General features: G+C 34.3%; 5 protein-coding genes across 6 annotated transcripts; 2 read left to right on the top strand and 3 right to left on the bottom strand.

Annotated features, from left to right (window-relative positions):
• The first annotated feature begins 1,806 nt into the window (after positions 1–1,806).
• Positions 1,807–3,798, top strand: LOC127101238 (large ribosomal RNA subunit accumulation protein YCED homolog 2, chloroplastic). 2 transcript variants are annotated; one of them, XM_051038599.1, is made up of 7 exons: positions 1,807–2,159; positions 2,289–2,477; positions 2,822–2,911; positions 3,005–3,094; positions 3,219–3,299; positions 3,386–3,431; positions 3,559–3,798. In XM_051038599.1, exons 1-7 carry the CDS (start codon positions 1,977–1,979, stop codon positions 3,633–3,635), a joined length of 756 nt encoding a protein of 251 aa, XP_050894556.1. In that variant the 5' UTR covers positions 1,807–1,976; the 3' UTR covers positions 3,636–3,798. The 2 variants fall into 2 exon arrangements, with proteins under 2 accessions (XP_050894556.1, XP_050894554.1); XM_051038597.1 differs by having other exon boundaries at positions 3,219–3,431.
• On the bottom strand, positions 3,645–4,625 carry LOC127101239 (uncharacterized). Its single transcript, XM_051038600.1, has 2 exons — positions 4,475–4,625; positions 3,645–4,332 (listed from the first exon to the last, which is right to left on the bottom strand). The coding sequence occupies exon 2, from the start codon at positions 4,287–4,289 to the stop codon at positions 3,789–3,791; it is 501 nt and encodes a 166-aa protein (XP_050894557.1). The 5' UTR covers positions 4,290–4,332; positions 4,475–4,625; the 3' UTR covers positions 3,645–3,788.
• A 6,072-nt stretch (positions 4,626–10,697) lies between these two features.
• On the bottom strand, positions 10,698–11,321 carry LOC127103387 (auxin-induced protein X15). Its single transcript, XM_051040651.1, has 2 exons — positions 11,043–11,321; positions 10,698–10,757 (listed from the first exon to the last, which is right to left on the bottom strand). The coding sequence occupies exons 1-2, from the start codon at positions 11,319–11,321 to the stop codon at positions 10,698–10,700; spliced, it is 339 nt and encodes a 112-aa protein (XP_050896608.1).
• A 276-nt stretch (positions 11,322–11,597) lies between these two features.
• LOC127104216 (pentatricopeptide repeat-containing protein At1g09820) lies at positions 11,598–13,960 on the bottom strand. The gene is made up of 2 exons (XM_051041414.1): positions 13,511–13,960; positions 11,598–13,418 (listed from the first exon to the last, which is right to left on the bottom strand). The coding sequence occupies exons 1-2, from the start codon at positions 13,542–13,544 to the stop codon at positions 11,701–11,703; spliced, it is 1,752 nt and encodes a 583-aa protein (XP_050897371.1). The 5' UTR covers positions 13,545–13,960; the 3' UTR covers positions 11,598–11,700.
• A 3,790-nt stretch (positions 13,961–17,750) lies between these two features.
• LOC127104217 (auxin-responsive protein SAUR22) lies at positions 17,751–18,316 on the top strand. Its single transcript, XM_051041415.1, has one exon. The coding sequence runs from the start codon at positions 17,797–17,799 to the stop codon at positions 18,097–18,099; it is 303 nt and encodes a 100-aa protein (XP_050897372.1). The 5' UTR covers positions 17,751–17,796; the 3' UTR covers positions 18,100–18,316.
• Positions 18,317–25,868: the final 7,552 nt, after the last annotated feature.

Below are 25,868 nucleotides of genomic sequence, written 5' to 3'. Positions count from 1 at the left end.
TCGAGAAGTTCTTCAACTTCGATCTGTGTGATGTCACCTTCAGTGGGAGACAATCCTGTTATAAATAAATTTTAAAAAATTAGCAATTAGCTACAATAATAAATAAATTAAAGTTAAACATAAAATATATACACCTCTCCCTGCCTAGTCGGTATACCACATGGTTAACATACTCGATCAACACCGATCGGTCAATGGATCCTCTCAGGAACACTCCATCAGTGTGCACATACGACTCGATCGAAGGAGCCGTAACCTCTGTATCAGCAATAGTTCATCGGACTGGATCAACAACAACGACATCTAACTAGACAATCTCATATGCAACCAGGGCATCTTGCTAGACCACCTCATATGCCACCTCATCAACAACCTTAACAACAATATGTGTTACATCTATCTCAACCGCTGGGTCATGGACATGCACAACCTGAGAATGAACAACCTTAACAACAATATGTGTTACATCTATCTCAACCGCTGGGTCATGGACATGCACAACCTGAGAATGAACAACCTCAACATCATCTCTGGACTACTCAACTGATCTCACCGCTTGGTGTCAGGTGCGTAGAACTTCCCTTGCTCAGCCAACCATTTCCGGTGTGAACCGGTTGGAACCACTCGTCCAACCCGTATCTGAAAAGACTCAGCCTCAATAGTCCTAGCCTAGTCTGCTAGTTTATCTGTCGCTCTGCCTGCAATAGTGTCGTCCCTACCCCTGTATTTCATTGCAAAAAATAGAAGAAAGAAAAAAAATTAATAACTACCGAAAATTTCCTTAATTTTTCCGAAAATTCTAAAATTTCCAGAGAAAACAAATTTTTTATAACTATCGGAAATTCTGAAATTTTCAAGGATTTGCATATGATTTGTACGGTACATTGTGAAAATTTTGGTGAAAATGTTTTCACAATTATCTAAAACTTTGAATTTACGATACAAATTCACATAAATTTAGTTATTTATGATAAAAAAAACATATTAATTTTAAAATTTTCGATAGGCTAAATGAAATTTTTAATATCGTTCCAGAGAATTTAAATTCGCGCGTGTGATAGATATATTTCAAAAAAGAAAAGTAAAAGATATTATAATATTCATAAAATATTTGGGTACTAGATTTAAATATGGGGATGGCAAATTGATTTGTAGCTTTACAGGTTCATTTTTTTTGGGTTAAATACCACTAGAATCTTTGATCATTCTTACTATTCCAAATCCATATCTTATTTTAAATGATGGTGGCTCGAAGCAAATATAAAGGTCAATGAATTTATAAAAAATAATAAAGTAGTAGAAGACACAAGTGTTCTTTCAAGAAGACCGTGGATTTAGTGATAAAGAGTTTGCAGTAGAACATAGTGTATTGAAGAAAATGTAAAGGTAAAGGCAATGGATTTAGGAGAAATAATAAAGTAAAGGAAGACGGTTTATTCAAATGTGATATTTTAATCTCAATCATTTATTTTAATTTAAAGATTAGTAATTATTTTTATCGTTTTCATATAAAAATAATATTATATATATATATATATATATATATATATATATATATATATATATATATATATATATATATATATATATATATATATATATATATATATATATATATATATATATATATAATTTAATTCATTTATTAAGCTTTTAAGCACAAACTTGATAAAATAAATCAAAGCAAATGCAGTTAAATTAAACTTCAACATAAAAATATAATCCTAAGTCAAATTAAATTAATTATGGATTTGAATGATTTTCAAAACTATAACACAATGCAGTTAAAGAAATGGAAAAACATCTTGAGTTTGAGTGAATAAAGGTTGTTAGAAATGTGTGGTCTATTAGACAACTACATTTGCATCCTAAGCTTGAATGAGAGTCACAAGATAAGATAAGGCTAAATATTCCAATTCTCAACTCATCACAAACACATTTGACAATTGTTATCTTCAGTTCATTGTGACTGAGATATGGCAAAATCTGGAAATTTGGTATCCCAAAGAAGCTTCAGCCCAATATTCAATCCATGCCACACTGCTTCCAAGGGAAAAACCTTCAGATTTCACTCTCAGTTTCACACTTACAATAACTCTAATGTTAGAGTAACTATCACTGCTTCTACCAAAAGAAAAGGAAACTTTCAATCTCCATTGGTAAAACTCTATATACACTCTTCCCTCTCCTTCCTTATAACCTCTGATATATAGTGTCTTAAGATTTCATTTGTTTAAGCTACATGCATTCAACTTTTAATGTTGTTCATTCTATGTGATCGAATCAAGATTGGGAAGAACCCGAGTAAGTCTGCCCGCCGTCTGATCACAATATCGCCGTCTGACGGAAAGTATAACGAGGAATGGACGAGTGATTATCTTGTATCTTTGCGTGACCTACATTTACAGGATTTGATTAAAGGCGAAGACGATCCACGTAAGAATGCACAAGTATTCATCAACCTCTTCATCCAAAAGGTGGTTTAATCCAAATATTGTATCTTGACTTATGAGTAGAAATTCTAGATTTAAATTGTGATTGTAAGTTGTAACCAAAGGAAGTGGCACAAACGGTTAAGGATTGAAACTTTTACTTTCATTTTCTTATGAATGAAGGTTCAAACCCATCTAAAGCCACCAGAATACATGACTAGATTATGTTGATGATTTCAGATCAATTTTATCAGTGAAATGAAATCATCAACATATCTATCTATCTATGTATCTGACTTTTTCAAATTTCGAAAATATATAAGTAGGTCCGATAAATTTCAAGTTTATTTGTTTAGTCACTTGCCAACACTTGTAAATGGTAATGCCAGCATGCTAGCTTTGGCTTATCAGTAGATGCAACAATCACCACATCCTTCACTTCAAGATGCAGCAACTGTTCTTCCCCATATTGCAGACAGGTATTTCCTTTCATTATGAACTAACAGATTTGTCACATACCTTGACAATACATTTCTTGGTTCTGACTTTCCCGTCTTGATCAATGGTTCCAGCTCGATGCAAATTTTAACGTATGGGTTCTCAGGGCTGCAAGTAGAGACAAACGTAAGACACCGCTATCTGAAATTGGAGGCGACCCATATGTAAGTACTTCTCTCTAGATCAATTAGTTTCTTTCATTTTTTCTGCACATATCTAGAAAAAAACTGAGAAATATTTTTCTATTAACTTGTTCAATAATCTAAAACAACTCCTCATATAATACAGGTGATATATACTAGACCCGGATATGAAGTTGATCTTGATTCTCTTGTACGAGATGCCATCAGGCTAAACTCATCAGTACAAGTATATTTAGCAGAATTTCAATTCATGAGTTGTTACAAAATTTTGATTTTGGGAGTCTCCATAATTTTTAAAAAATTCTTTTGCAGGATACTTGCTCGGAGTTGTGCGCGAAATCTGAGGGTACTATACTATGTAAGAATTTCTTTAAACAGAAAATTTCATGGCAACTAACACAGTCATTGTAATTCATGGATGCATTACAACAAGTTGAAAATGAAAATTTCAAGAATAACTTATCGACCATTGTTTTGTTTTTCAGATTCAGCTGGGGAAAGTGAGCCTTCGTTTGATAAAAGATGGTCGAGACTATTGGAACTAAAGAAAACGATTTTATGATTCATAACATTAAATACAAAGAAGTTTCGTGTATAGAATAATCATCAGATTGCATATAGATTGTATGTATAATAATGCATTGATGAACAATATCCTAGTACTTACAGTTCGTAATTGTAATCGTCACCAATCATGCCAAAAATGTTACTAATTTCAACTATCATCCTTACTGAGAACCAGACGAGCTTTCATCAAACACGTTCCACAAGGAAGAACCACTGATCCTGGCAATGTATCAACATTGCGTATAGATAAGCTGCTTCCATCTCTCAACAATGTATATCCCATTTTCTGCAATTCCAACGAATCCACAGAGAAGTAATCACCACATCGACATTGATAAAACATTGTCAGTTCCAATGTTTTGCCAGCGTCTTCAGCTGTCATATCACGTAAGCTTAAATCTTCTGTAACCTCGGAAGACAATAAATCCTCCCGCCTTGAACTCTGCAGCGCTTTGTCGTAAAATAAACGAGACTTTGAATAGCTTAGAGTTTCCCATGCCTTGTGTACTTTGAGAAATCTCTCTGCACTTGTTCGATTACTGCTTGATGTGTTCAAGAGTTTATCACGAATCTCTCCGAAATTTGCATTCTCCTTGATATTGAGAACCTCATAATAAGTTTCCTCAATGTGCTTCTTATCCAGAATCATTTTTGGCAGTTGTATAATCTCAAAGGGTGCAATGCAAGTTTATCTGCATTCAGAAATATAATCAAGAAATACTAAGATGATTTCCATCCAAATTACTAGGAGGATTTCTTTGTTCAACAAATCAAAATGAAAGGATTATAGTAATTGAGCAATCACACAACAAAACTTTCGATTCATTCAATTACCTGGCTTGGGTTTGTGTAGATTTGAAGAACAGAAAGGAGAATGTATGATTGATTAGGGTTCGCTTCACAGAAATCCAGTTTGCACGGTTCACCAATGGAGTATTATTTAAAAACTGGTTTGGTTAACCCAACCATTTTCTACCTATGTTATCCTATGTTATACAAACTAGTTTTTGTATTATTCTTAATTGAAAATGTTTTATTTATTTATAATATAATGAATTTTAAAACTATATCAAATTTTTATTTTTAACGAAGCCTTTTAGAAAAATAGGTATTTGTCTTAATATATTAATCATCTTGCTTCCAGCCCTAGTTGGATGAACTACGACAGTTAGGATTTCCTTATTGCACTATAAGGATACGTAGGCAGGAGAATTTAGATTCTTTGCGAGCTATCCTATTTATTCAATCAATCATTCTTTGTTCATTAATCAATACCATCTTTTCAAGATCAAATATACTTCTCCTTGGACTCCTTGTACATCCTTTTAGGACGATTTAGCAACAATCCACCTCATCAATCGAGAGTTGTTTGGCTCGTACCCAAACATTTAATTCATTCTCTTTTGTCTAAGATGCCACCTTGCTCTTCGATTTAGAGCCTATATCTTCCTGGAGCCAAGATACTATTCTTCTTTGATCTTGAACTATTTGTTCCCCATCCAGTGATATATTGTTCCTTGTACACAACTACACTTTATCTTAGGCCCCGCTCATACCCTTTTAGGACGATATAGCGGCAGTCCGTCTTGTGTATCAAGAGTTGTTTGGACCGTACCCAGACATTTATTTCATACCTTTTGGCTAAGATGCATGTTTACTCTTAGATTCCAATTGCCATCTATTTGTGGATTCCCTTGATACCATTATGTTGGTACAAGTTATACTTTTCATCACTGTATATCTCTCTCCTTATTCTCGTGGTTCCACGAACTACGATTGCTCTGACTTTCTCATTGCACAATGAGAATACGTAGACACGAGGATGCGAATCCTTGACGAACATACTTCTAATTATTCCTTCTTCCGACTTAGGGCACCATTCATATCTTTCATGATCCATCATCTACCTTCGATCATAAATCATTCACTCAGTGACATGCTACTTCTTTGAGTTCAGAAATACACTTTCTTTGGAGTTCCATGTACATCCTTTTAGGACGCTTAACGAAAAGTCCTCATTTCTACCTATAGTTGTTTGGCTCGTACCCAGACATTTAATTCCCTCTATGGTACAAATCTCATTTCTCCTATGGATTCCAATACACTTTCACCTTTCGGTTTCAAACAATACTTCTTCAGTCACTTATCACCGAACATTCAATTTTGTGACCTTGGTCACTTCACACAATTCATCTCCATAATGCACTCATATTCTACCTTCATTCACTCCACGTGATATACCAGTTATCTTTGAGCCAAATACACTACCTCTTTGCGCTCCATCTTGCATCCCCTTGTGAATCAAGAAATGTTTGGGTTATACCTTTAAACACCTATTTCTTAGTCTTTTCGGTATCACCTTATAGCGGTAGCCCTGCTAGCCCAGGTACTGGTAATAGCCACCTTACTCTTGGGTTCACGTTTCCACCCCTTGTTGGAGTTCAAAACACAATTCCTTTTATTTAGACCATACCTTGATCACAATTCTTTTCATCTCCCACCACTAGTTCCTTGAACTACAAAACTCTGAATTTCTCATTGCAATATGAAGATACGTAGGCATGAGGGACCCAATCCTCACCGAACACTTTATCTATTTCTTTCCTTTCCCCTTATTATTTGAGAGTAATCTTTAGATATCACACCTATTCGAGCGAGAACAATCAAAACGGTTCCCATGGAGTACCATGTATGTTTTTGGTGCTAATACCTTCCCCTTGCATAACCAACTTCCTTACCTAGCATATCTCTTTCCCACGGGTTTTATCGATGTTTTTCCTTTCCTCCGGGAATAAATAAAGTTCGATGGCGACTCTGTTGTATGTTCGAGCGTGCGATACGTTCAAGTATATTTCCACTAGCTTCACCATGCAACTTTCGCCGTCGTTGAATCAAAGATTTTCTCAAACATGTTCACATCCACACACCAATGGATGTAGAACAGATCCTTCTGATCCTTCTTTCTCATATTATACTAAGCATTTCTTTGCTCATCTGTTGCATTTTCTAAAAATACAACCTGAATGTAACCTTCGTTGATGAGATCAAGATCATCTTGAGCTCCAAACAACACACGCATCTGAATCATCCAACGATTCCAGTTCTTGACATCGAACACTAGAAGTTTGACACTCAGATTATTGTTTTCGTTCATCTTCAACCTTGTGCAATACACTAAGATCTCACCTACACACAATATTTCTCATTCCCGCAAAATCAAGATATGTGATTCTGTTACGATTTTGAACAGAATTTCAACACGAATTCTCCGAACAAAAATCAATCACACAACGTCTCACCGTTTCATTTGTGTTTCCCGTGGTGTTTCTCCATGCATATGAATCGGAGGTCTATATATCAATTGTTGATGCACAAGGTGATAAAGATGAACAAAAAAACAATAAAGAGAAGAGAGAATAATAAGAAATTTCTGCTACTCTTAAAATGATTACAAAATGGTTGCGCGCACACACACACACTGCGACACATACTACAAAAGGAATAAAAAATGCTCACACCACTCACTTGCTTAAATATAAGTGCAACTTAAGTAGAAATATTAAAATACCATTTAATAAACTTTGTCTATAAATTACTAAAAATAAATTAATTCTAACAAGAAAGAAGTGGACATATAAAAGAGCACATGGTGTTATCTCCGAGGAGAATCTCAAAGACTATCGTCAGAGGCCGTAGTAGATCATGTGAATCCACTCTCTGAGTCAAGTACTTAGTTTTAACACATAAAATGACTCAAGTTTTTATATTTGATTGCAAATAATGTCCAAAGATCAGACTAAACACCCAAATTTAGTAACTATGAGACTTCAGTCGTTTGATTTGTTAATAAGTAAATTTTGTGCCTATGATGAAAACTCTTGCTTGTCAAAACAAAAAACAAATCACAAATGATAGCCATTTCTTTAATTTCTTACTAAGTTAAGTTAGTATTTTCTATACTTAAGTGAAATAGTGCAAAGGAAAATAACTTTAATGTATATTGGATGGTATCCTCTGATTTTATATTTACATTTTAGCATTAGGAAGCATAAAAGCCTTTGGAAACAAGTTGGAAAAGGTCTCATGCATAAAAAATGCATGAAAAACATTTTTTTTTGAAAAACTTGCATTATAGGTCGGCACATACGCCTACAGGTCGACCTATAGAAATTACTTTTTCTACGATAGGTCGACACACATGATGTAGTATTAAAGTCTGTAGGTTCTGTTCCATGTGCCGCCTCTTCAGGTCGACACATAGGCAACACATGACCTTCACAGATCGACACATGACCTTATATAGGTCGACCTATGTGTTGAACAAGTCGACATATGACTTTCATAGGTCGACCTATGCGAAAATTTCCAAAATTTCAGAAGTTTTTCAAATCTTTTGGTTTCCTTTTTTCCTCCAAACATGCATGCATATAAATACTTCATACATGCATGATTCTCTAGTAAGGTTTCTAGAGTGAGTAAAAGCTATATGAATCCAAGATTTCAAAGCATTCTCATCATCTTCAACTCTTTATATGCATACACACAATCAAACTACACATAATCATTTTTTGATTGAGTGCCATATAGATTAGGATTGATAACGTCCAATTAGGTTTATTTTACCGTATATTGGATTGAGAACTTTGAGGGATTCAAATCAGAAAACCGAGTTGGAGTTTTCCTTCAAGATCTCTTAGGGTTTGAAGGTTTTAAACAAGATTACGCAATCCAGATATGATAAAGGGAAGTCTTTGAAGAATAAAAGGTTCTTGGTAAATGAGTAGCATGAGACAGTGGATCACATTGGTAAACCTTGGGTTTCAACAAGTGTGCGATTGGGATTAATCCGACCGAGTGAAATCTTTGAAAAATAAGGGGTTTCATTCAAAGAAGTAGCGTGTGACGATGAATTGAAGCGGCATTGTTGGTTACTTGATCAATCTTTGATCAAGGGAAGAGAAGGTGGTAGAGTCAACATCAAGCCTATGGTTTGTAGGGTTAGATTGCTACATCTCTCTTGTATACATACATTTGCAAAATAAGATATATTACACTATCTCAATTCGAATTTGAATTGAGGGAAGGCGTACCCATAGTAAGGTCGATTGGGAAACTGCCTAAATAAATTCTTGTGTAGTCCCCCTCTCTATCTCAATCTCTTTTTTATTTTTCGTTTTGCAAATTATCGTCTGCATTGATCGTTTGATCAATTTTGTTTGAATCATAATTTTGAACGCATTTTGAAATTGGTGTTGTTGTGTAAGATCGCAAACCATTTGATTGTGATTAGATTTTTAGAACAACAATATCACATAGAATTCCAAACATTATTGATCGCACACTAAATGTTCGACAAATTGCTTCACTTGATTTTTTTGTGTATTTTTATTGGAGATATACTTTGCCTATTACTTTGCATTCAACTAGTTGTGATTAGTTGTTATTGATTGACTTGTGAATCATTATCATTTCATTGTCACCTCTACTCATATTCGAGCTTTTCGATAGTAGTTTCATTTAGACGATTTTTGATTCGGGATATTTGAAACTTGCTTGCGCGCCATAAGTTTTTCAAAACCAATTTGGATTCAAGTTTTAACTTGTGATCTATTCACCCCCTCTAGATCTAAGCCTATCATCTAACATGATTCACTATTTTCCTCTTCATAAGCTATAGATTTTGCATCCTTTTCATCACCATCAACGTGACAATTATTTACAATGCCCCCTTGCTGCATATGTGGGGGTATCCATGCTTTTTGAAGCATTGACAACTGCATGGTTGATCATTCCACAATGAGTACAAACCTTGTTACCTCTACCTCTGCCTCCGGCGGATCTTCCACCTCTACCATGCTGAGAGGAATATCCTCTACCTGAGAATTGATTGTTAGAGGCAATAAGTATCTTGAATACATCAAGAGTGAGGACATTTGTCTTTCTTATTGAACAAGTAATGAGTAAACCTTCCCAATATTGGGTAAAGGTTCCATTAACATGATATGTGATCTTATTGCAACATATTGGTCTTTCAAACCTTTAAGAAATTGAATAACTTGATCATTATCCCTATTCGCACGCATTTTCTCAAGTGCTTTGCAGTCATCTTTACAACTATTATTAGGAATCTGACGAAATTATCTAATTCTTGCCGTAACTTATTCATTTTGGTATAATATGTAGACACAGTACAATCCCTATGTTTTAAAGTGTAAATCTCTTCTTGAAGATCAGAGATACAAAAAAACATCACCTTGATAAAACCGGTCTTTGAGTTCCTTTCAAATTTTTACAGTAGTGTCCATCCATAAGATGCTTTGTGAAATTTCGGGCTCCACAAATATACTAATCAATGAGATAATCATGGTGTTGCAATGATCCCAAACAATAGAATCTCTGTCATCATCAGAAGGACGAGGTAAAACACCATTGATAAAGTGCAATTTGTGCTTGGATCTGAGAGCAACAGTCACAGCTCGTGACCAAGAGTGATAATTGGGACCAGATAAGAGAGGAGTAGCAAGAACATTACCAGGGTTCTCATTTGGATGCATGAAGTAGGGGATGAGAATATCAGTTTGGTAACCTTTGGTTTAAAGAATAACCTGAGGTTGAGCGCCATGGACGCTACTTGCAGAGCTTTCTGCAGACATGATGAATGAATGAATCTTGTTGGAGGTTCAAGAAGCTTCAACTAAAAAATGAAATTTTGAATGAAAAAAAGGAGAATTATGAGCCAAGAAATTATGCGGAAGACAATGGTGGATACCAGAATTTCTCCTGATATCATGTAAAAATTAATGGTGATTCACCATTGTTGAAAAACAAGCATAGAAAAGAAGAAGATGAAGCAAAAAGACTTGGGCACGGTTTGAGCCTAAAGTCAGAAGATCTTTATTACTCACAAATCTAACTATTACAAAAGAATGGTTCTACTTGTCTACACATGGTGTGAGTCAAATGCCAGCTAATTGTTACAAAGATGAAAACTAACTAGTAACAAAAAAACAGTTATGACAAATATTGTTTAGGAAGCAAGCAACTGAATGTAGGTTACTCATAATTGTTTTTCTTCATCTTTCACAATATCAACATTATCATAATGAAGAAAGCATGTCTAAAACATGTTTACAAAATTATCAAAATATCTTAACAGAAATATGAGTAAATATGTGTTCTAATTTTAAACATTTGTTATTGTACAACATATGTCTGAGTAATTCTAGATAGACATTTGTTAATTTCTACATGCTACAAAGCAGAATGGCTTCTACTCATCTTTGGCCCTATATTTGATGAAATAATGTCTTGATAGGAAATTGCAGAGTTGATTTTCATTTGCATGTTTCTAGAAGATCACTGGAGAAAACTGTTGCGATTAACTTTCCAATTGAGAAGTTACCTTCACAAAGATCTCTTCTCTGCAAGGAATGGTGAGACCGCCCATCGGATGATTAAATCCAAATTCATCTTCAGCTTTACAAAGAAATTGTTGAAAAGCAGGTTGATGCAAGTATGATATTGGAACCACAAATCTCTTCTTTTTCTCTTCTCCAACATATACTGCTAAATACCCTTTTGGTATATTACTATTAGCTGACAACACTGCTTTGCCTTTTGAATGTCTGCGGCAGAGGATATGCTTCTTAGCTTGCTTTATCAATGGCAACCGAAATGCCATTATTTTCTATGAAAAGTTGATAGCAATTTTGTGAAGAAAATGGACTAGTTGATGGATATAGTGCAAAAAATTGACAATGAAGGAATTTTGAGATGTTACATGTGTATATATATAGAAGATTACATTGATATTTTGAAGGATAACGAAACAATCAATGCTGTAGTATGACTCAGAGACTATATGTATAAAAAGTAAGACATGTGCCTAACAATTTGGTTATGGATTTGGATTTAGAAACTTTCCTTTAGACATAAGACAAATCAAGATTCATGATTGATAGATTTTAAGAAAGTTAGTTGTTTATAAAAATATCTAGATGAGGTGGATGTTCCAAAGGGATATCTAGCGGTACATAAACAAGGGACAAATCAAGTTCTTCCTAAGACATGCTAGAGATATTATACAAGTGTCCTTCTATATCAGGAATAAAGCCTTTCTCCAACATTTCCAATCTTACTATATCATATGTATTACGGTTTGGATTCAAACCCTTTTCCAACATCTCATTAAGAAGATTATTTGCAGCCTCTAGCTTGTCAATTTTACAATACCCTTTAATCAAAACATTATAAGTAACAACATTCGGCTGCTTTCGTTCTTTCTCCATACGCGCCCTCACGTTCAACGCTGCCTTAAGATTCCCCTCCATACAATAACCATCCATCAAAGTATTATATGTCACATGATTAGGTTTCAAACCAAGGTTGAACATTTCATTAAGTAACTTTTCTGCATTTCTTGGTTTGCCGATTTTGCACGATCCATCTATCAAGATGTTGTATGTCACAACGTCGCCTTTTAAACCATTGTTCTCCATTTCATTTAGAAGCTCCTTTGCAGCCCGTAAATCCCGTTTTCTGCACAGGCCTGCAATTAAGCAGTTATAAGTTGAAACATTCGGCAAAATCTCTTCGTCTAGCATTGAACTACATAGTGCAAACCCTTCCTCCATCATCCCTTCCTTACAGTATGCATCAATCATAGTATTGAATGTTATAGCATTGGGAACCAACTCTTGCTCGGTTATATCATCAAAAACCTTTTTTGCTTCCTTCATCATCTTCTTCTTACAAAACCCATTTATAAGAGCATTATAAGTTACAATATTTGGCTTCAAACCCAAACCAACCATCTTATCCCACAAATCAACCGCCTCTTCTAGCTTACCGTTATTACATAAACCGTTTATCAGCGAGTTATAAGTAACTGTATTAGGTTTCAATCCCTGCTTTTGCATCTCTTCAAAAGCCTTCTCTGCAGCCAATACATTCTCATCCTTACAAAACCCATCAATAAGAGTATTAAAAGTAACTTCATTCGGACAAATTTTCTCAGCAACCATTTCCTTCATAATAGCTTCAGCTTTGTACATTTTTCCAGCACCGCCCCTCTTGCAATAACCATCAACGAGAGTATTATAAGTAACCACATTCGGCGAAACTCCCCACGCCTTCATATCTTCAAAAACATCCTCCGCCTTGTTCAACTTACCACCTCTACAAAGACCATTAACGAAAACATTAAACGTGTTCAAGTTTGGTCGAATTCTTCTCTTTATCATCTCCTTATACACATACTCCACATCACCAATTCTATTCTCCTTCACCAAAGCACTCAACAACGGATTACACGAAGTCAGCGATAGTTTAAATCCATAATCTTGAGCTCGCTTAAACCCTTCATAAGCAGAATGCATCTCTAAATTTCTAACATACGCTAACACCAACATATCGATTATCAGAACAGTAGCACTGGATCGACCTCCGCCTAACAAAAGGGAGTGAAAAACAGAAGAAACTGTATGTTTCCTGTTTTTAACAAAGCTATCCAGAGAAGACCTAACTTTAGAGTAGCTTTTCGAATTCGCTAGAGAATGTAAAAGTTTGGCAGTTGGTTCAAGATCATATGAAAATCTGAACTCTTTCTGAGACCAATTAAAGAACCTAAAAACAAGGTCGGAATCTATACCGGAATTAAGTAATTGATCTAGAAATGTTGCAGGTTTGGTTACTCTTAGATGAGATTTGAGCTCTGACCAGTGCTGTTTACTCAACAGCTCCGAAATCGTTGATATGCAGAATGAGTTGGAGATTGGACCTGTAAGCAGAAATTAGAGAAATACTTTATCAAAAAACAACACATTAACAAAAATTCAGTGGATTAACTTTTAAGAATGAAATCTGTGTCACCTTGAATACATTGAGAAAGTTTGTGAGTAGTCATTGCTCCTGGTGTTTTTTCCTTGAATCACAGCGTGATTCAATCGGTGGTACGGGGCTTTTTGCGGCGGTGGTTACCGCGGCCAGAAATTGAGATGGAATCGCATCCTCGCCGGGAAGGGATGGAATAAGGTGAAAGAAAAGGCTGAACGGATATCTCGCTGTTTCTGGCCGAAGAAGATCAAGTCGGATGTCAGAGTCACAAGAAAATGTTTGATGGAGTGATTTAATCTCTAATGCAATGCAAAACCCTAATTTGAAAGCCTTGATGCGGATCCAATGAAATATATATTCATGTATTGTAAACTTTGTTATTGGTAAATAATTTTCCAACATTAACCTGCACAACATCTGATATACCATAATTGTCCAGTCGAAGCCCAATTATACATGACTATACTTTAAAGATGGTTATTTCTTTTGATTAACAGTAAACCTTCCCAACTGACGGGAGGTGTTATCCGTTTACTTCTATGATGGCTAACTTGAACTCTCTTTTTATTGGGTCGAGTTTGGAGCTGAGACAAATTTGGACCAATTGCAATTTTGGCCTATAATCTATGTCAATGGAGAGAATTTAACTTATCACCCAAGTTATACATGACAGTCTCATAATTTTAAAATTTTAAAAATGTTTTTACTATTATTTATCAATTAATTTTATTTTTCTTCAAAAAATTTCACTCTTACTAAATATAAAAAAATGAAATTTCTAGTAGTTTCCAATACTCATTTTTTTCACAAATTTAAAATTTTCGGCAACTTTGCATAAAAAAGCATAAATTTTTAAAATTTGAGATACAAATTGAAAATTCTCCATAAATATTTATAAATTTTTAAAATTTTCAGAATTTACCCAAGACTATAAAGGTAAAATTGTCTAAATAAAAACTTTCAAATATACATGAGGGTGACAAGTTAAATGCGCGAATAGACCGACTTTATTCCAATCTCAGTCCAGATAGAAACAGACGGGAAACGAAATAGTCTAATTCAAATGACAAAATCTTTCATTTGAGTATTCTCTTATGTAACTCAAATGTCAGACACCTATACAACTTTTGCATACTATTATAAGTTCGTCTTCTTTTGTAAGTCATAGGCAACGAATGAATAAAAAGTCTCAAATATAAGAAGGATATAACTAACTACTTCAGGAAGGCAATGAGTTTGTTGTTTGTGAAGGCAAGAGGAAGTGCATTTATAACTCTTGAGGTTCTCTTGAAACTCAATTCCAACATAACTGATAGTTTGAAAGGGTAAAATAATAGAGATCATGATTTAATCGGTGTACTTGACACTTTTGTAACTATGCTTTAGACATGTTTTCTTCATTATGATAATCATGATATCCATCTGGTAGTGACTGTATAGCAGTCGATAACTATCGATCAACATAAACCATTCTACAATGCAAAGGAAAATCTGCAAGATAGATCACTGTCTCTTTGTATTATATTTTGGCAAGAAAGTTTACAGTATAAACACATTCAAAATTGTCCGAAACAAGTTATATTCTCAAAAAAGAAAAGTGTCTTCTATACAAAACTGTACAAAAAAAATCTATGTGAGTTTGATCCACCAATGAGTTTTAGCACACACTCAAGCGAGAAGTGATGTCCAAGAACAAGTCTTCTCCACAAGGAATTGTGAGACCGCCCATTGGATGGTCATATCCGAATTGTTCCTCGGCGTGATTCAGCAATTCTTGAAACAATGGTTGCTTCTTCTCACAAACAAGCATAAAAAATGGGCTTCCGTTTACATGCTGTTCTAAGGGCATCACTAACTGCTAGACAAGCAACTTCGAAATCAGTAGAAGTTCCAAAGGGTTATGTTGCTGTGTATGCTGTAGTGAAACATAAGCATTTTCTTTATTCCACTAATATACTTTCAAGACTTGTTGAGTCAAGTGGAGAAAGAGTTTGGATATAATCTTCCCACTTATGGCCTCACCATTCCTTGCACCGAAGAAGTTTTCCATCACATAACCTCTAACTTGATTGGGCTATAAATTCAGACCGGAAGAGAGTGACACAGTATTAGTAGAGACATGTTTGTAAAGGAGGCATCTTACCAAATTGTAAAGATAGTATTGAAGTATAAGAGAGAGATATATGTTTGAATAAATTCTATGTTTAAAAAATATTACGGAGACTATATTGTATATAGAGAGATTACATCTAATTATGTGTTATAGTCGATGTGAGACTATTTTATATAGAAATATTCTTAACACTCCTTCTTAAGCTGGATTATATATGTCATATGAGTCGAGTTTGTTACAAATGTAATCCACTCGAGAACCTTTTAGAGACTTTGTAAACATATCAGTTAATTGGTCTTCGAATTTTACGAAATTTGTTGTGATTTCTCCTGATAGTACCTTTTCCCTTACATAATGACAACCTATTTCTATGTGTTGGTTCATTTATGGAAAACCAGATTAGAAGCAATGTGGAGTGCTGTTTGATTATCGCATATTAGTTTTGTGTTCTAAAGGCCTCCAATCTTAAGTTTTGAGAGTAAATTTTTTAGCCATGTAAGCTCCTTTGAGGCTGCTGCCATAACACGTTATTCAGCTTCAACACTATATACTACAACTGTATTTTGTTTCTTGCTTCTCCATGAGATCATATTACCTTCAATCAGAACACAATATCTGGACGTGGATCTTCTATCTCAGAGTGATTTGACCCAGTTTGCATCGGAATAACAAATGATTTTAACATCACCCATTATCTTTATATAATAGTCCTTTTCTTGTTGCATTCTTTATATATCTAAGAATTTAAATAATTGTCTGCATCCCAATGACTATCACAAGGAGCGTTCAGATACTGACTCGCAATGCTCTCCACAAATGTAATATTCGGTCTGATGACTATAAGATAGTTGAGTCTTTCCAAAAGTCATCAATATCTTCTTGGGTCTTTCAATGGCTCCCCCTTATCCGAAAGAAGCTTGACGTGTACCAACAGGACAACAATCAAGCATAACAGTTTCATAGAGAATGTCTAAGCTATACTTACGCGGGTAGATTGCAATGTCGGATAGGATTGGGCAACTTCAATACCTAAGAAGTATCTGAGTGGATCCAAATCTTTTGTCTTAAGGTTTTTGAAAAGATGAGTTTTGAGTCGCTGGATACCCTCAGTGTCGTCTCTAGTGATAACAATATCATCAACATAGACTACAAAAAAGATGCGTTGACTGGTGAAAGAATGAAGGAAAAAAACAGAATAATTTGATTCAAATCTAGTCATACCAAACTGTATCAAGGCAGAGCTACCATCTTAAGAATGTTTGGTTGAGTGTAACTCAACCCAACAAAATCGGCATGTAAGGTGAGGATTGCCCCCGCTTATAAGCACATGTTCAGATCATATATTATCCGATGTAAGACTCTTTAGCACCTCCTCTCACGTCCAAGATTTGCGATTGGGGCGTGGGACTAAATGGTGGAATGTTCAATGAATCTTAAACGAAAGACTCTGATACCATATTGAAGTATAAGAGAGTGAGAGACGTTTGAATAAATAATATATTTAAAAAATATTACGGAGACTATATTATATACAGAGAGTTAACAACTAATTAGATGTTATAGTGAACGTAATATTCTTAATTACCTTAATTTAATTGATAAATTTATAGAGCATGATTTTTTGTTTAGACAATGAATTCTGCTACACAAACACATACTTGGTATTCACAACATTATTTGGAGTTCCTGCAGCAGATATTAAAACCACTGCTACTACCTAATATCCATATTGTAGAATCTTTAAAAATATCGTGAAAATATTTTCATTAATGTCTCACAAGGTAATATCTCAATATCTTTAAGAAAAGATTCCAAAAATTCCACCTCAACTAGATATTTTTATAAACAACTAACTTTCTAATAAGAAGGCTAAAATGTATCAATCATGAATCTTGATTTGTCTTATGTCTAAAGGAAAGTTTCTAAATCCAAATCCATAACCAAATTGTTAGGCACATGTCTTACTTTTTATACATATAGTCTCTGAGTCATACTACACCATTGATTGTTTCTTGCTACTAATTCCTAACAAATACATTGAATTTCAAACATTGAAACATGGTGTTATCCTTCAAAATATCAATGTAATCTTCTCTCTATATATACACATGTAACATCTCAAAATTCCTTCATTGTCAATTTTTTGCACTACATCCATCAACTAGTCCATTTTCTTCACAAAATTGCTATCAACTTTTCATAGAAAATAATGGCATTTCGGTTGCCATTGATAAAGCAAGCTAAGAAGCATATCCTCTGCCGCAGACATTCAAAAGGCAAAGCAGTGTTGTCAGCTAATAGTAATATACCAAAAGGGCATTTAGCAGTATATGTTGGAGAAGAGAAAAAGAAGAGATTTGTGGTTCCAATATCATACTTGCATCAACCTGTTTTTCAACAATTTCTTTGTAAAGCTGAAGATGAATTTGGATTTAATCATCCAATGGGCGGTCTCACCATTCCTTGCAGAGAAGAGATCTTTGTGAATGTAACTTCTCAATTGGAAAGTTAATCACAACAGTTTTCTCCAGTGATCTTCTAGAAACATGCAAATGAAAATCAACTCTGCAATTTCCTATCAAGACATTATTTCATCAAATATAGGGCCAAAGATGAGTAGAAGCCATTCTGCTTTGTAGCATGTAGAAATTAACAAATGTCTATCTAGAATTACTCAGACATATGTTGTACAATAACAAAAGTTTAAAATTAGAACACATATTTACTCATATTTCTGTTAAGATATTTTGTTCATTCATCATTCACTTTGATGCCACCCTACTGCAATGCTTTAGTCTGATTAAATCATATATCGCATTGCATGGTATTTATGCGGTTGGAAGGAAATAATCTTTGCATTTATTGTGAATAATGTACTTTCATAGAATAGAAAATTAGTCATTATAAGTTGTAATTAATCATTATGAATTGTAATTATCTGTAATTATTGACACTATTATATATAGTATCAAATGTAATGAAAAAGGCAGATCAATTTTCCTGACATTGTATAAGTAGGTTTGATCAAATCTGAAAAATCTTGTTATCTTGGCTGAACAGTGATACCCCACTGGTTCACTCTCGTATTTGTGTTCTCTGTTCGTGTTCGTTTCTAAATCCTTTCTTTCGAAATCGAAATATTGTAGCTGCTTGAGATTCTAAATCCTTGGTTGTCGTTTCGTGATTTCGTCTTGGAGATTCTCGTTGTTGCGTTGTTATCGCAATCGATTTTTGTTCTTGTTCATTTGGTTGCGTTCAGCCTCGTCGATCAAATATATTGTCATCGTGATTATCTATTGGGTTTAGGGCTTCGATTTACTGTTGCAATTTTGTTTTTTTGTTCTTGGTTGTTCTTGGTTCGTGATTCTGATCGTGATAATCTTCTGCTTTTGCCGCTCCTTCCATAGTGTGGTATAGGATTGTGGTCTTGTTATTGTTCGTGGGTGATACTCTTATTGTGGTTTCTAATTATTTCTTGTTGCTGACCACTTAGTGTTATTATTATATTATAATAATAATAATAAAATAATTAGTGTGATTGTATCCGGTGGCATAATAATTTAGATGATTTCAGAAAATGATAAGAATTTTTGTTTTCGATTTACCGAAAAGAATTATTCAATTTGGGAATTTCAATTCTAAAATTATGTCAAGGGAAAGGGATTATGGACTCACCTAGATGATGTCTCTAAGGCACCAACTGAGAAAGTGGCATTAGATATGTGAGAAACTAAAGATGCTCAAATAATTATTTGGATACTCAGTACTGTTGATCCTCAAATGATCAATAATTTACGTTCATTTTCAACTGCTCAAGAAATGTGAAACTATTTGAAGCGTATTTACAACCAAGACAATGCAAGCAAACACTTTCAATTGGAGTTGGAGATAGCTAATTACAAACAAGGTACTTTATTTATTCAAGAATATTATTCTGGTTTTCTGAATTTGTGGACAAAACACTCTTCTATTATACATGCTGGTGTTCCCAAGACTTCTTTCGCGGCTATCCAAGAGGTCTATAACACAAGTAGCCGAGATCAATTTCTCATGAAGCTTCGTCCAAAATTTGAAATTGTCAGAGGTGCTTTACTGAATAGGAATCTCGTTCCTTCTTTAATACATGTGTTGGAGAATTTCTAAGGGAGGAGCAACGACTTATTACTCAAGGATCCATGTCTCATGATGCAGTCATTTCCGAGCCAGTGACAGTTGCATATGTTGCTCAAAGTAGAGGGAAAGGTCGTGATATGAGACAAGTTCAATGTTTCTCTTGCAAAAAAAATGGTCATATTGCTAGCAGTTGCAATAAGAAGTTTTGTAATTACTGCAAGCAGCAGGGTCATATTATCACTGAGTGTCTCACACATCCTCCACGACCAACACAACGTTTAGTGCAGACATTCCATTCAACTATAAATTATGCAGTTGGTCCTTCCATTAATGTGACACCAAACAATGGTGTTATACATCCTAAATTGATTCAACAAATGGTACTTTCCGCTCTTTCGGCCTTGGGAATTCAGGATAATTCTTCTAATGTTTTCCGCCCATGGTTTCTTGATTCAGGTGCATTCAATCACATGACAGATTCTTCAGAATATTTGCATAATTTACAACTTTATCGTGGTAATCAAAAAATTCAAATAACTGATGGTAATACTTTACCTATTACTGATTTTGGCAACATAAATTCTGATTTTTGGGACGTGCTTGTATCACCTGGACTTGCTTATAATTTATTATCTGTTGGTCAATTGGTAGATAAAAATTATGATGTTAACTTTTCTAGTGCTAGTTGTCTTGTGCAGTAGCAGGTGGCGGGACAGGTGATCGCGAATGGGCCTAAAGTGGGAAGAATGTTTCCACTCCAGTTTATTTCGAGTCATTTATCTCTTGCTTGTAATAATGTTTTGAATTCTTATGTGGGTTGGCATAGAAAATTTGGTCATCCAAACTCTTATGTTTTGTCTCATTTATGTAAAACTGGTTTGTTGGGAAATTAAATTGTTATTTCTAATGCTCATGTTTCATGTTCTGTTTGCAAATTGGCTAAAAGTAAAACAATTCCTTTTTCGTTTGATGCTCACCGTGCCTCCACTTGTTTTGAGATGGTTCATAGTGATGTATGGGGAATGTCTACTGTAGTTTCTCATGCTCACTATAAATATTTTGTCACATTTATTGATGATTATAGTCGTTTTACTTGGATATATTTTCTCCATTCTAAATCTGAAGTGTTTTCTATGTTTACGAAATTTTTGACATATTATTGAAACTCAATTTCAAGCAAGTGTTAAAAAATTTCTCTCTGACTCTGGTGGTGAGTACATATCTCATAAGTTTCAGGAATACCTTCAACACAAAGGAATCTTGTCTCAACAATCTTGTCTCAATACCCCTCAACAAAATGGTATGGAAGAACGTCAGAATCGTCATTTGCATGATGTAACACATACCTTACTTCTGCAAGCTTCTGTACCATCCCTATTTTGGGTGGATGCTCTTTCCACATATGTCTTCTTGATCAATCGTCTTCCTTCTACGATTATTGGTCTTGATTCTCCTTTATTTCGCCTTTTTAAAATTCCTCCTGATTATAGTGCTTTACATACTTTTGGGTGTGTGTGTTTTGTTCACTTACCTCCATTTGAAAGGCATAAGCTTGGAGCACAGTTCGTTCAATCTGCATTTATGGGATATAGTCACTCTCATAAAGGATTTATGTGTTATGATGTCACTACCCATCCTTTTTGCATTTCTAGGAATGTAACATTTTTTTATAATCAGTTTATGTTTCCATGTGTTTCTCCTGCCATTAATGATATAGTTACTCTTCCTAAATTTTCTATTATGCCTCAATTTATAGAACGTTATAAACTAGGTCATGTATATGTCAGAAAACACAGGCAACAGGTTGCCACACCCCTTCCCGATGCTGAACCGCCACCTGATCTTGTAGCTGTTGACCACAACGTTCTGGTCGAATATCTCGCGCACCAGATAAATATTCACCAGACAGGTATGATTCCTCACATACTTCTCTAACTGCCACACTCTCTAGCATATTTATTCCTACTTGTTACTCACAGGCTGTTAAAGATGTCTGATGGATAAAAGCAATGAATGAAGAACTTCAAGCTCTTCAAGAGAATTTCACATGGGATATTATTTCTTGTCCTCCTGATGTCAAACCTATAGGTTGCAAATGGGTGTATTCTATGAAATTGAATTCTGATGGACCCCTCAACTGTTACAAGGCTCATTTGGTTGCTTTAGGAAACAAGCAAGAATATGGAATTGATTATGATGAGACATTTGCACCGGTTTCTAAAATGACAATTGTTTGCACGATCATCTATATAGCTACTTCTAGTGGGTGGTCTCTTCATCAAATGGATGTGAAGAATGATTTTCTTCATGGTGACCTGACAGAAGATATTTATATGACTCCGCCTTAAGGCATATTCTCTTCATCTAAAGGTGTGTGCAAGCTCAAACCCACCTTATATGGTTTGAAACAGGAACTTAGAGCATGGTACAGGAAATTTCGCTCCACTCTACTTGGATTCTCATTTACTCAGAGTCAATATGATTCCTCTTTATTTATACATAGAACATATGTGAGTATTGTTCTGCTTCTTTTGTATGTTAATGGTATGGTTATTACCGGTTCTAATCATGCTTTCATTCAACGACTTAAGCAACATTTATAGGCCTCATTTCACATGAAAGATCTGGGTAATCTATATTATTTTCTTGGTCTTGAGGTTCATTCTACATCAAAGGGCATCTTTCTCCATCAACACAAGTATGCTACAAATTTGATTTCTATGTCCGATCTCGAATCGGCTAACCTGGTAGATACTCCTCTTGAGTTTAATGTTAAATATCATCATGATGATGATGATATTTTTCCTGGTCCCTTATTGTATCAATAACTTATGGGTAGCCTTAACTACTTGACTATTACTCGCCCTGACATATCTTTTGTTGTTCAATAAGTCAATTCATGCATTCTCCTCGCCATCTTCACTTGGTTGCGGTTCATCGTATAATTCGATACTTAAAGGGAACCTCTCACCGAGGATTATTCTTTTCTGTTGGAATTTCTCTTCAGTTGAGTGCTCATAGTGATGCTGATTGGGCAGGATGTCCTGATACTCGTCGATCTATTACTGATTGGTGCATGTCTCTTGGTTCACCATTGATCTCTTGGAAAAGTAAGAAGCAAGCAAGAGTTTCTAAATCTTCTATTGAATCAGAGTATCATGCCATGTTTGTTGCTTGTTCATAAATACTTTGGCTTCGTGGTCTTTTGGATGAACTTGGATTTCCCCAAACAGAGCCAACTTCACTTTATGCTGACAATACAAGTGTCATTCAAATTGTTGCAAATCTTGTTTTTCATGAATGCACCAAACATATAGAAGTTGATTGACATTCAATACGTGACGCCTAAGATTATCGAGTCATATCACTTCCTCACGTCAGTACTCAGTTGCAGGTTGCATATATTCTTACCAAGGTTGTTCCACGTCCACGACATCAGTTTCTTGTTAGTAAATTGATGCTCTTTGACCAACCACATCAATTTGAGGGGGATGTTAATCAAGAAATAATCTTTGCATTTATTGTGAATAATTTACTTTCATAGAATAGGAAATTAGTCATTACGAGTTGTAATTATTCATTATGAATTTTAATTACCTGTAATTATTGACACTATTATATATAGTATCAAATGCAATGAAAAAGGCATCAAGTCAATTTTCTTGACACTGATGTTTCATTTGCTTTAGGAAAGAAAGTTTATTCTATCATAATTAAGGTTGTGTTGTTCAATTGATTAATTAAACTTCATGTTAAGTCATTGTCTAGTGTATAATATTGCACACCTGTCTAGAATGGGAACGTGCTGCAACATGTACGATCTCCATATAAAATAACAACAATTAATCCTTATCCTATTAAGTGGGATCGACTACATAACCCTTTGGAACTTCTACTGATCTTGATGTTGCATGTCTAGCAGTTACTGATGCCCTTAGAATATCATGTAGTGTACACCCTTCGGTCACTATTATAAGCAAAAAAAAAGTTTTTTAGATTCATTGAATAAATGATGTATCTGGTCATTATTATTATCAGATACATCAATTATTCAATAAACCTAAAAAAATTGCTTATAATAGTTACCAGAGGTTGTATGTTGAAGAGGAAATGAAGCAGGTTTGTGATCCCAATATCATACTTGAATCAACCATAATTTCAAGACTTATTAAGTCAAGTTAAGGACGAGTTTGGATATGATCATCCTATGGGTGGTCTCTCTATTCCATGCAGAGAAGATGTGTTCTTAGATATCACTTCTCGCTCGAGTAGGTGTTAATCCCATTGTTAGAAGGAGCTCACATAAATCTTCTTTAATTTGAGACAATTTAAGAGCAAACACTTTTTTTTCATTTTAGTTTCTTCCTCCTTTGTACACAGAGATTATAACCAATTTGTTGTTCAAAATATAATACCAAGTGACGAATTTTCTTGAATATGCTCCTTAAAGTTATTTTCCTTTGCACAATTTCGTTAAGAATTTAATTGGTATGAACTGACAATGTAAATATTTTTTACATTGCCACTTAATCACAATTAGTGATTTATTTGGAAGGATTGACTTTTATTTTAACCATTTGAAAAGTAATATAAACGGATGGTTGTGATGCATTGACAGTGTAAAATTTTTTACACTTGCAGTGCATAACAATTAATCTATTTCTTTAAATACATAAAATACCAACTTAACATCTATTAAATGGTATTAAAAAATTAAAGAAATGACTATACTCTATTATTTGTTTTTTGTTTTGACAAGCAAAGTTTTCATCATACATAAAATTCACTTATTAACAAATCAAACAACTGAAGTCTCACAATTACTAAATTTGGGTGTTCAGTCTGATCTCTGGATATTCTTTTGCAACCAAAATTAAAAACACACTCATTTTGTGTGTCAAAACTAAGTACTTAGACTCGGAGAGTGGATTTGCATGATCTTCTACGACCTCTGACGTTAGTATTTGTGATTCTCCTTGGAGATAACACCATGTGTTCTTTTATGTCCACTTCTTTCATAGGTTCATATTCTTTATGGATAAAAATTTAGGTTAATGCAGATATAAATCATGCAAAGCGGAGAAAGCTACTTAAATTAGTCAAAATATAATATAGAATTTATTAATTTTTTAATAAATACTCTCTCCGTTTCTTTATAAGTGTCACTTTTAGAAAAAAAAACTTGTTTTTTTAAAGTGTTATTTCAAAGTCTCACAATTACTATTTCAAATTTATTAATGTAGCGATTCACAATGATACAAAAATATAAATATTTTCAAACTTACATCTCAAAAAATTTCATAGATCTATAAAATATGTTAATAAAAGAAAAAAAAATTGATTAGGTTAATTACGATATTAAATTTTAAACAAATTTAAATATAACTTATTTAGATTATAGGCGGCTGGATAGGATATACTTCAATATATTAATAAAAGAAATATACATAAAATGTAAGAACAAGAATTGAACCCATGTTGTATTACTACCAAAATAATACAACCACCACTTAGCTACACTACAATCATATATTAAAATGGAATTAGTGATATATATTCTTTAGTGTTATATTTATATTGACCCTATCTATCAAATTCGAGGCCCTAAAAAGTCGGAGGCCCTGTGCGATAGCACTCCTCGCACCCCCACAGGGCCGGGCCTGACTGCAGTTATCTTATGTCAATTAGATTTTTTTTTCTCCATCATTCTTTGACATTGTGGTTCACTTATTTGTTCATCTAGTAAGAGAGATTAGAATTTGTGATCCAGTTTATTTACGGTGGATGTATCCAGTAGAGCAATACATGAAAATCTTTAAAGGGTATAGAAAGAATCATCATCGTCCGGAGGCTTGGATTGTTGAACGATACATCACATAAGAAGCTATTGAATTTTGTACAAACTATTTGTCAGAAGCTAACTCTATAGGAACCCCCGAGAACTCTATAGGAACTCTATAGAGGTACTCAAGGTTCAAATGTTAAGACTTTTGGCTGAAATATAGTTCTTCAAGCATATTTGTATATATTGAATAACATTGATGAAGTTCAACTTTACTTGACCGCTCACAAAATTCTTATAAAGGAAAATTCTCCTGGATAAATGAAAGATAGTTGTTGATAGAGCATAACAAAGTTTTCATAACTTGGTTTAATGAAAGTGTTTCT

This window comes from Lathyrus oleraceus, chromosome 7 (genome assembly GCF_024323335.1).
Source record: "Lathyrus oleraceus cultivar Zhongwan6 chromosome 7, CAAS_Psat_ZW6_1.0, whole genome shotgun sequence".
NCBI classification, from domain to species: Eukaryota; Viridiplantae; Streptophyta; class Magnoliopsida; order Fabales; family Fabaceae; genus Lathyrus; species Lathyrus oleraceus.
Note: the sequence above shows the minus strand (reverse complement) of the source record. Positions and strands in the feature narration are given on the sequence as shown.

What these genes read in the sequence shown, in the direction of transcription:
- LOC127101238 (XM_051038597.1), top strand. Translation starts at nt 1,977, where the DNA reads ATGGCAAAATCTGGAAATTTGGTATCCCAAAGAAGCTTCAGCCCAATA. An exon ending in GAAACTTTCAATCTCCATTG is followed by an intron (nt 2,160 to 2,288) that starts GTAAAACTCTAT and finishes GATCGAATCAAG; the next exon opens with ATTGGGAAGAACCCGAGTAA. An exon ending in ATCTGAGGGTACTATACTAT is followed by an intron (nt 3,432 to 3,558) that starts GTAAGAATTTCT and finishes TTTGTTTTTCAG; the next exon opens with ATTCAGCTGGGGAAAGTGAG.
- LOC127101239 (XM_051038600.1), bottom strand. Translation starts at nt 4,289, where the DNA reads ATGATTCTGGATAAGAAGCACATTGAGGAAACTTATTATGAGGTTCTC.
- LOC127103387 (XM_051040651.1), bottom strand. Translation starts at nt 11,321, where the DNA reads ATGGCATTTCGGTTGCCATTGATAAAGCAAGCTAAGAAGCATATCCTC. An exon ending in GAGAAGAGATCTTTGTGAAG is followed by an intron (nt 10,758 to 11,042) that starts GTAACTTCTCAA and finishes AACATGTTTTAG; the next exon opens with ACATGCTTTCTTCATTATGA.
- LOC127104216 (XM_051041414.1), bottom strand. Translation starts at nt 13,544, where the DNA reads ATGACTACTCACAAACTTTCTCAATGTATTCAAG. An exon ending in ACTTTCTCAATGTATTCAAG is followed by an intron (nt 13,419 to 13,510) that starts GTGACACAGATT and finishes TTCTGCTTACAG; the next exon opens with GTCCAATCTCCAACTCATTC.
- LOC127104217 (XM_051041415.1), top strand. Translation starts at nt 17,797, where the DNA reads ATGGCATTTCGGTTGCCATTGATAAAGCAAGCTAAGAAGCATATCCTC.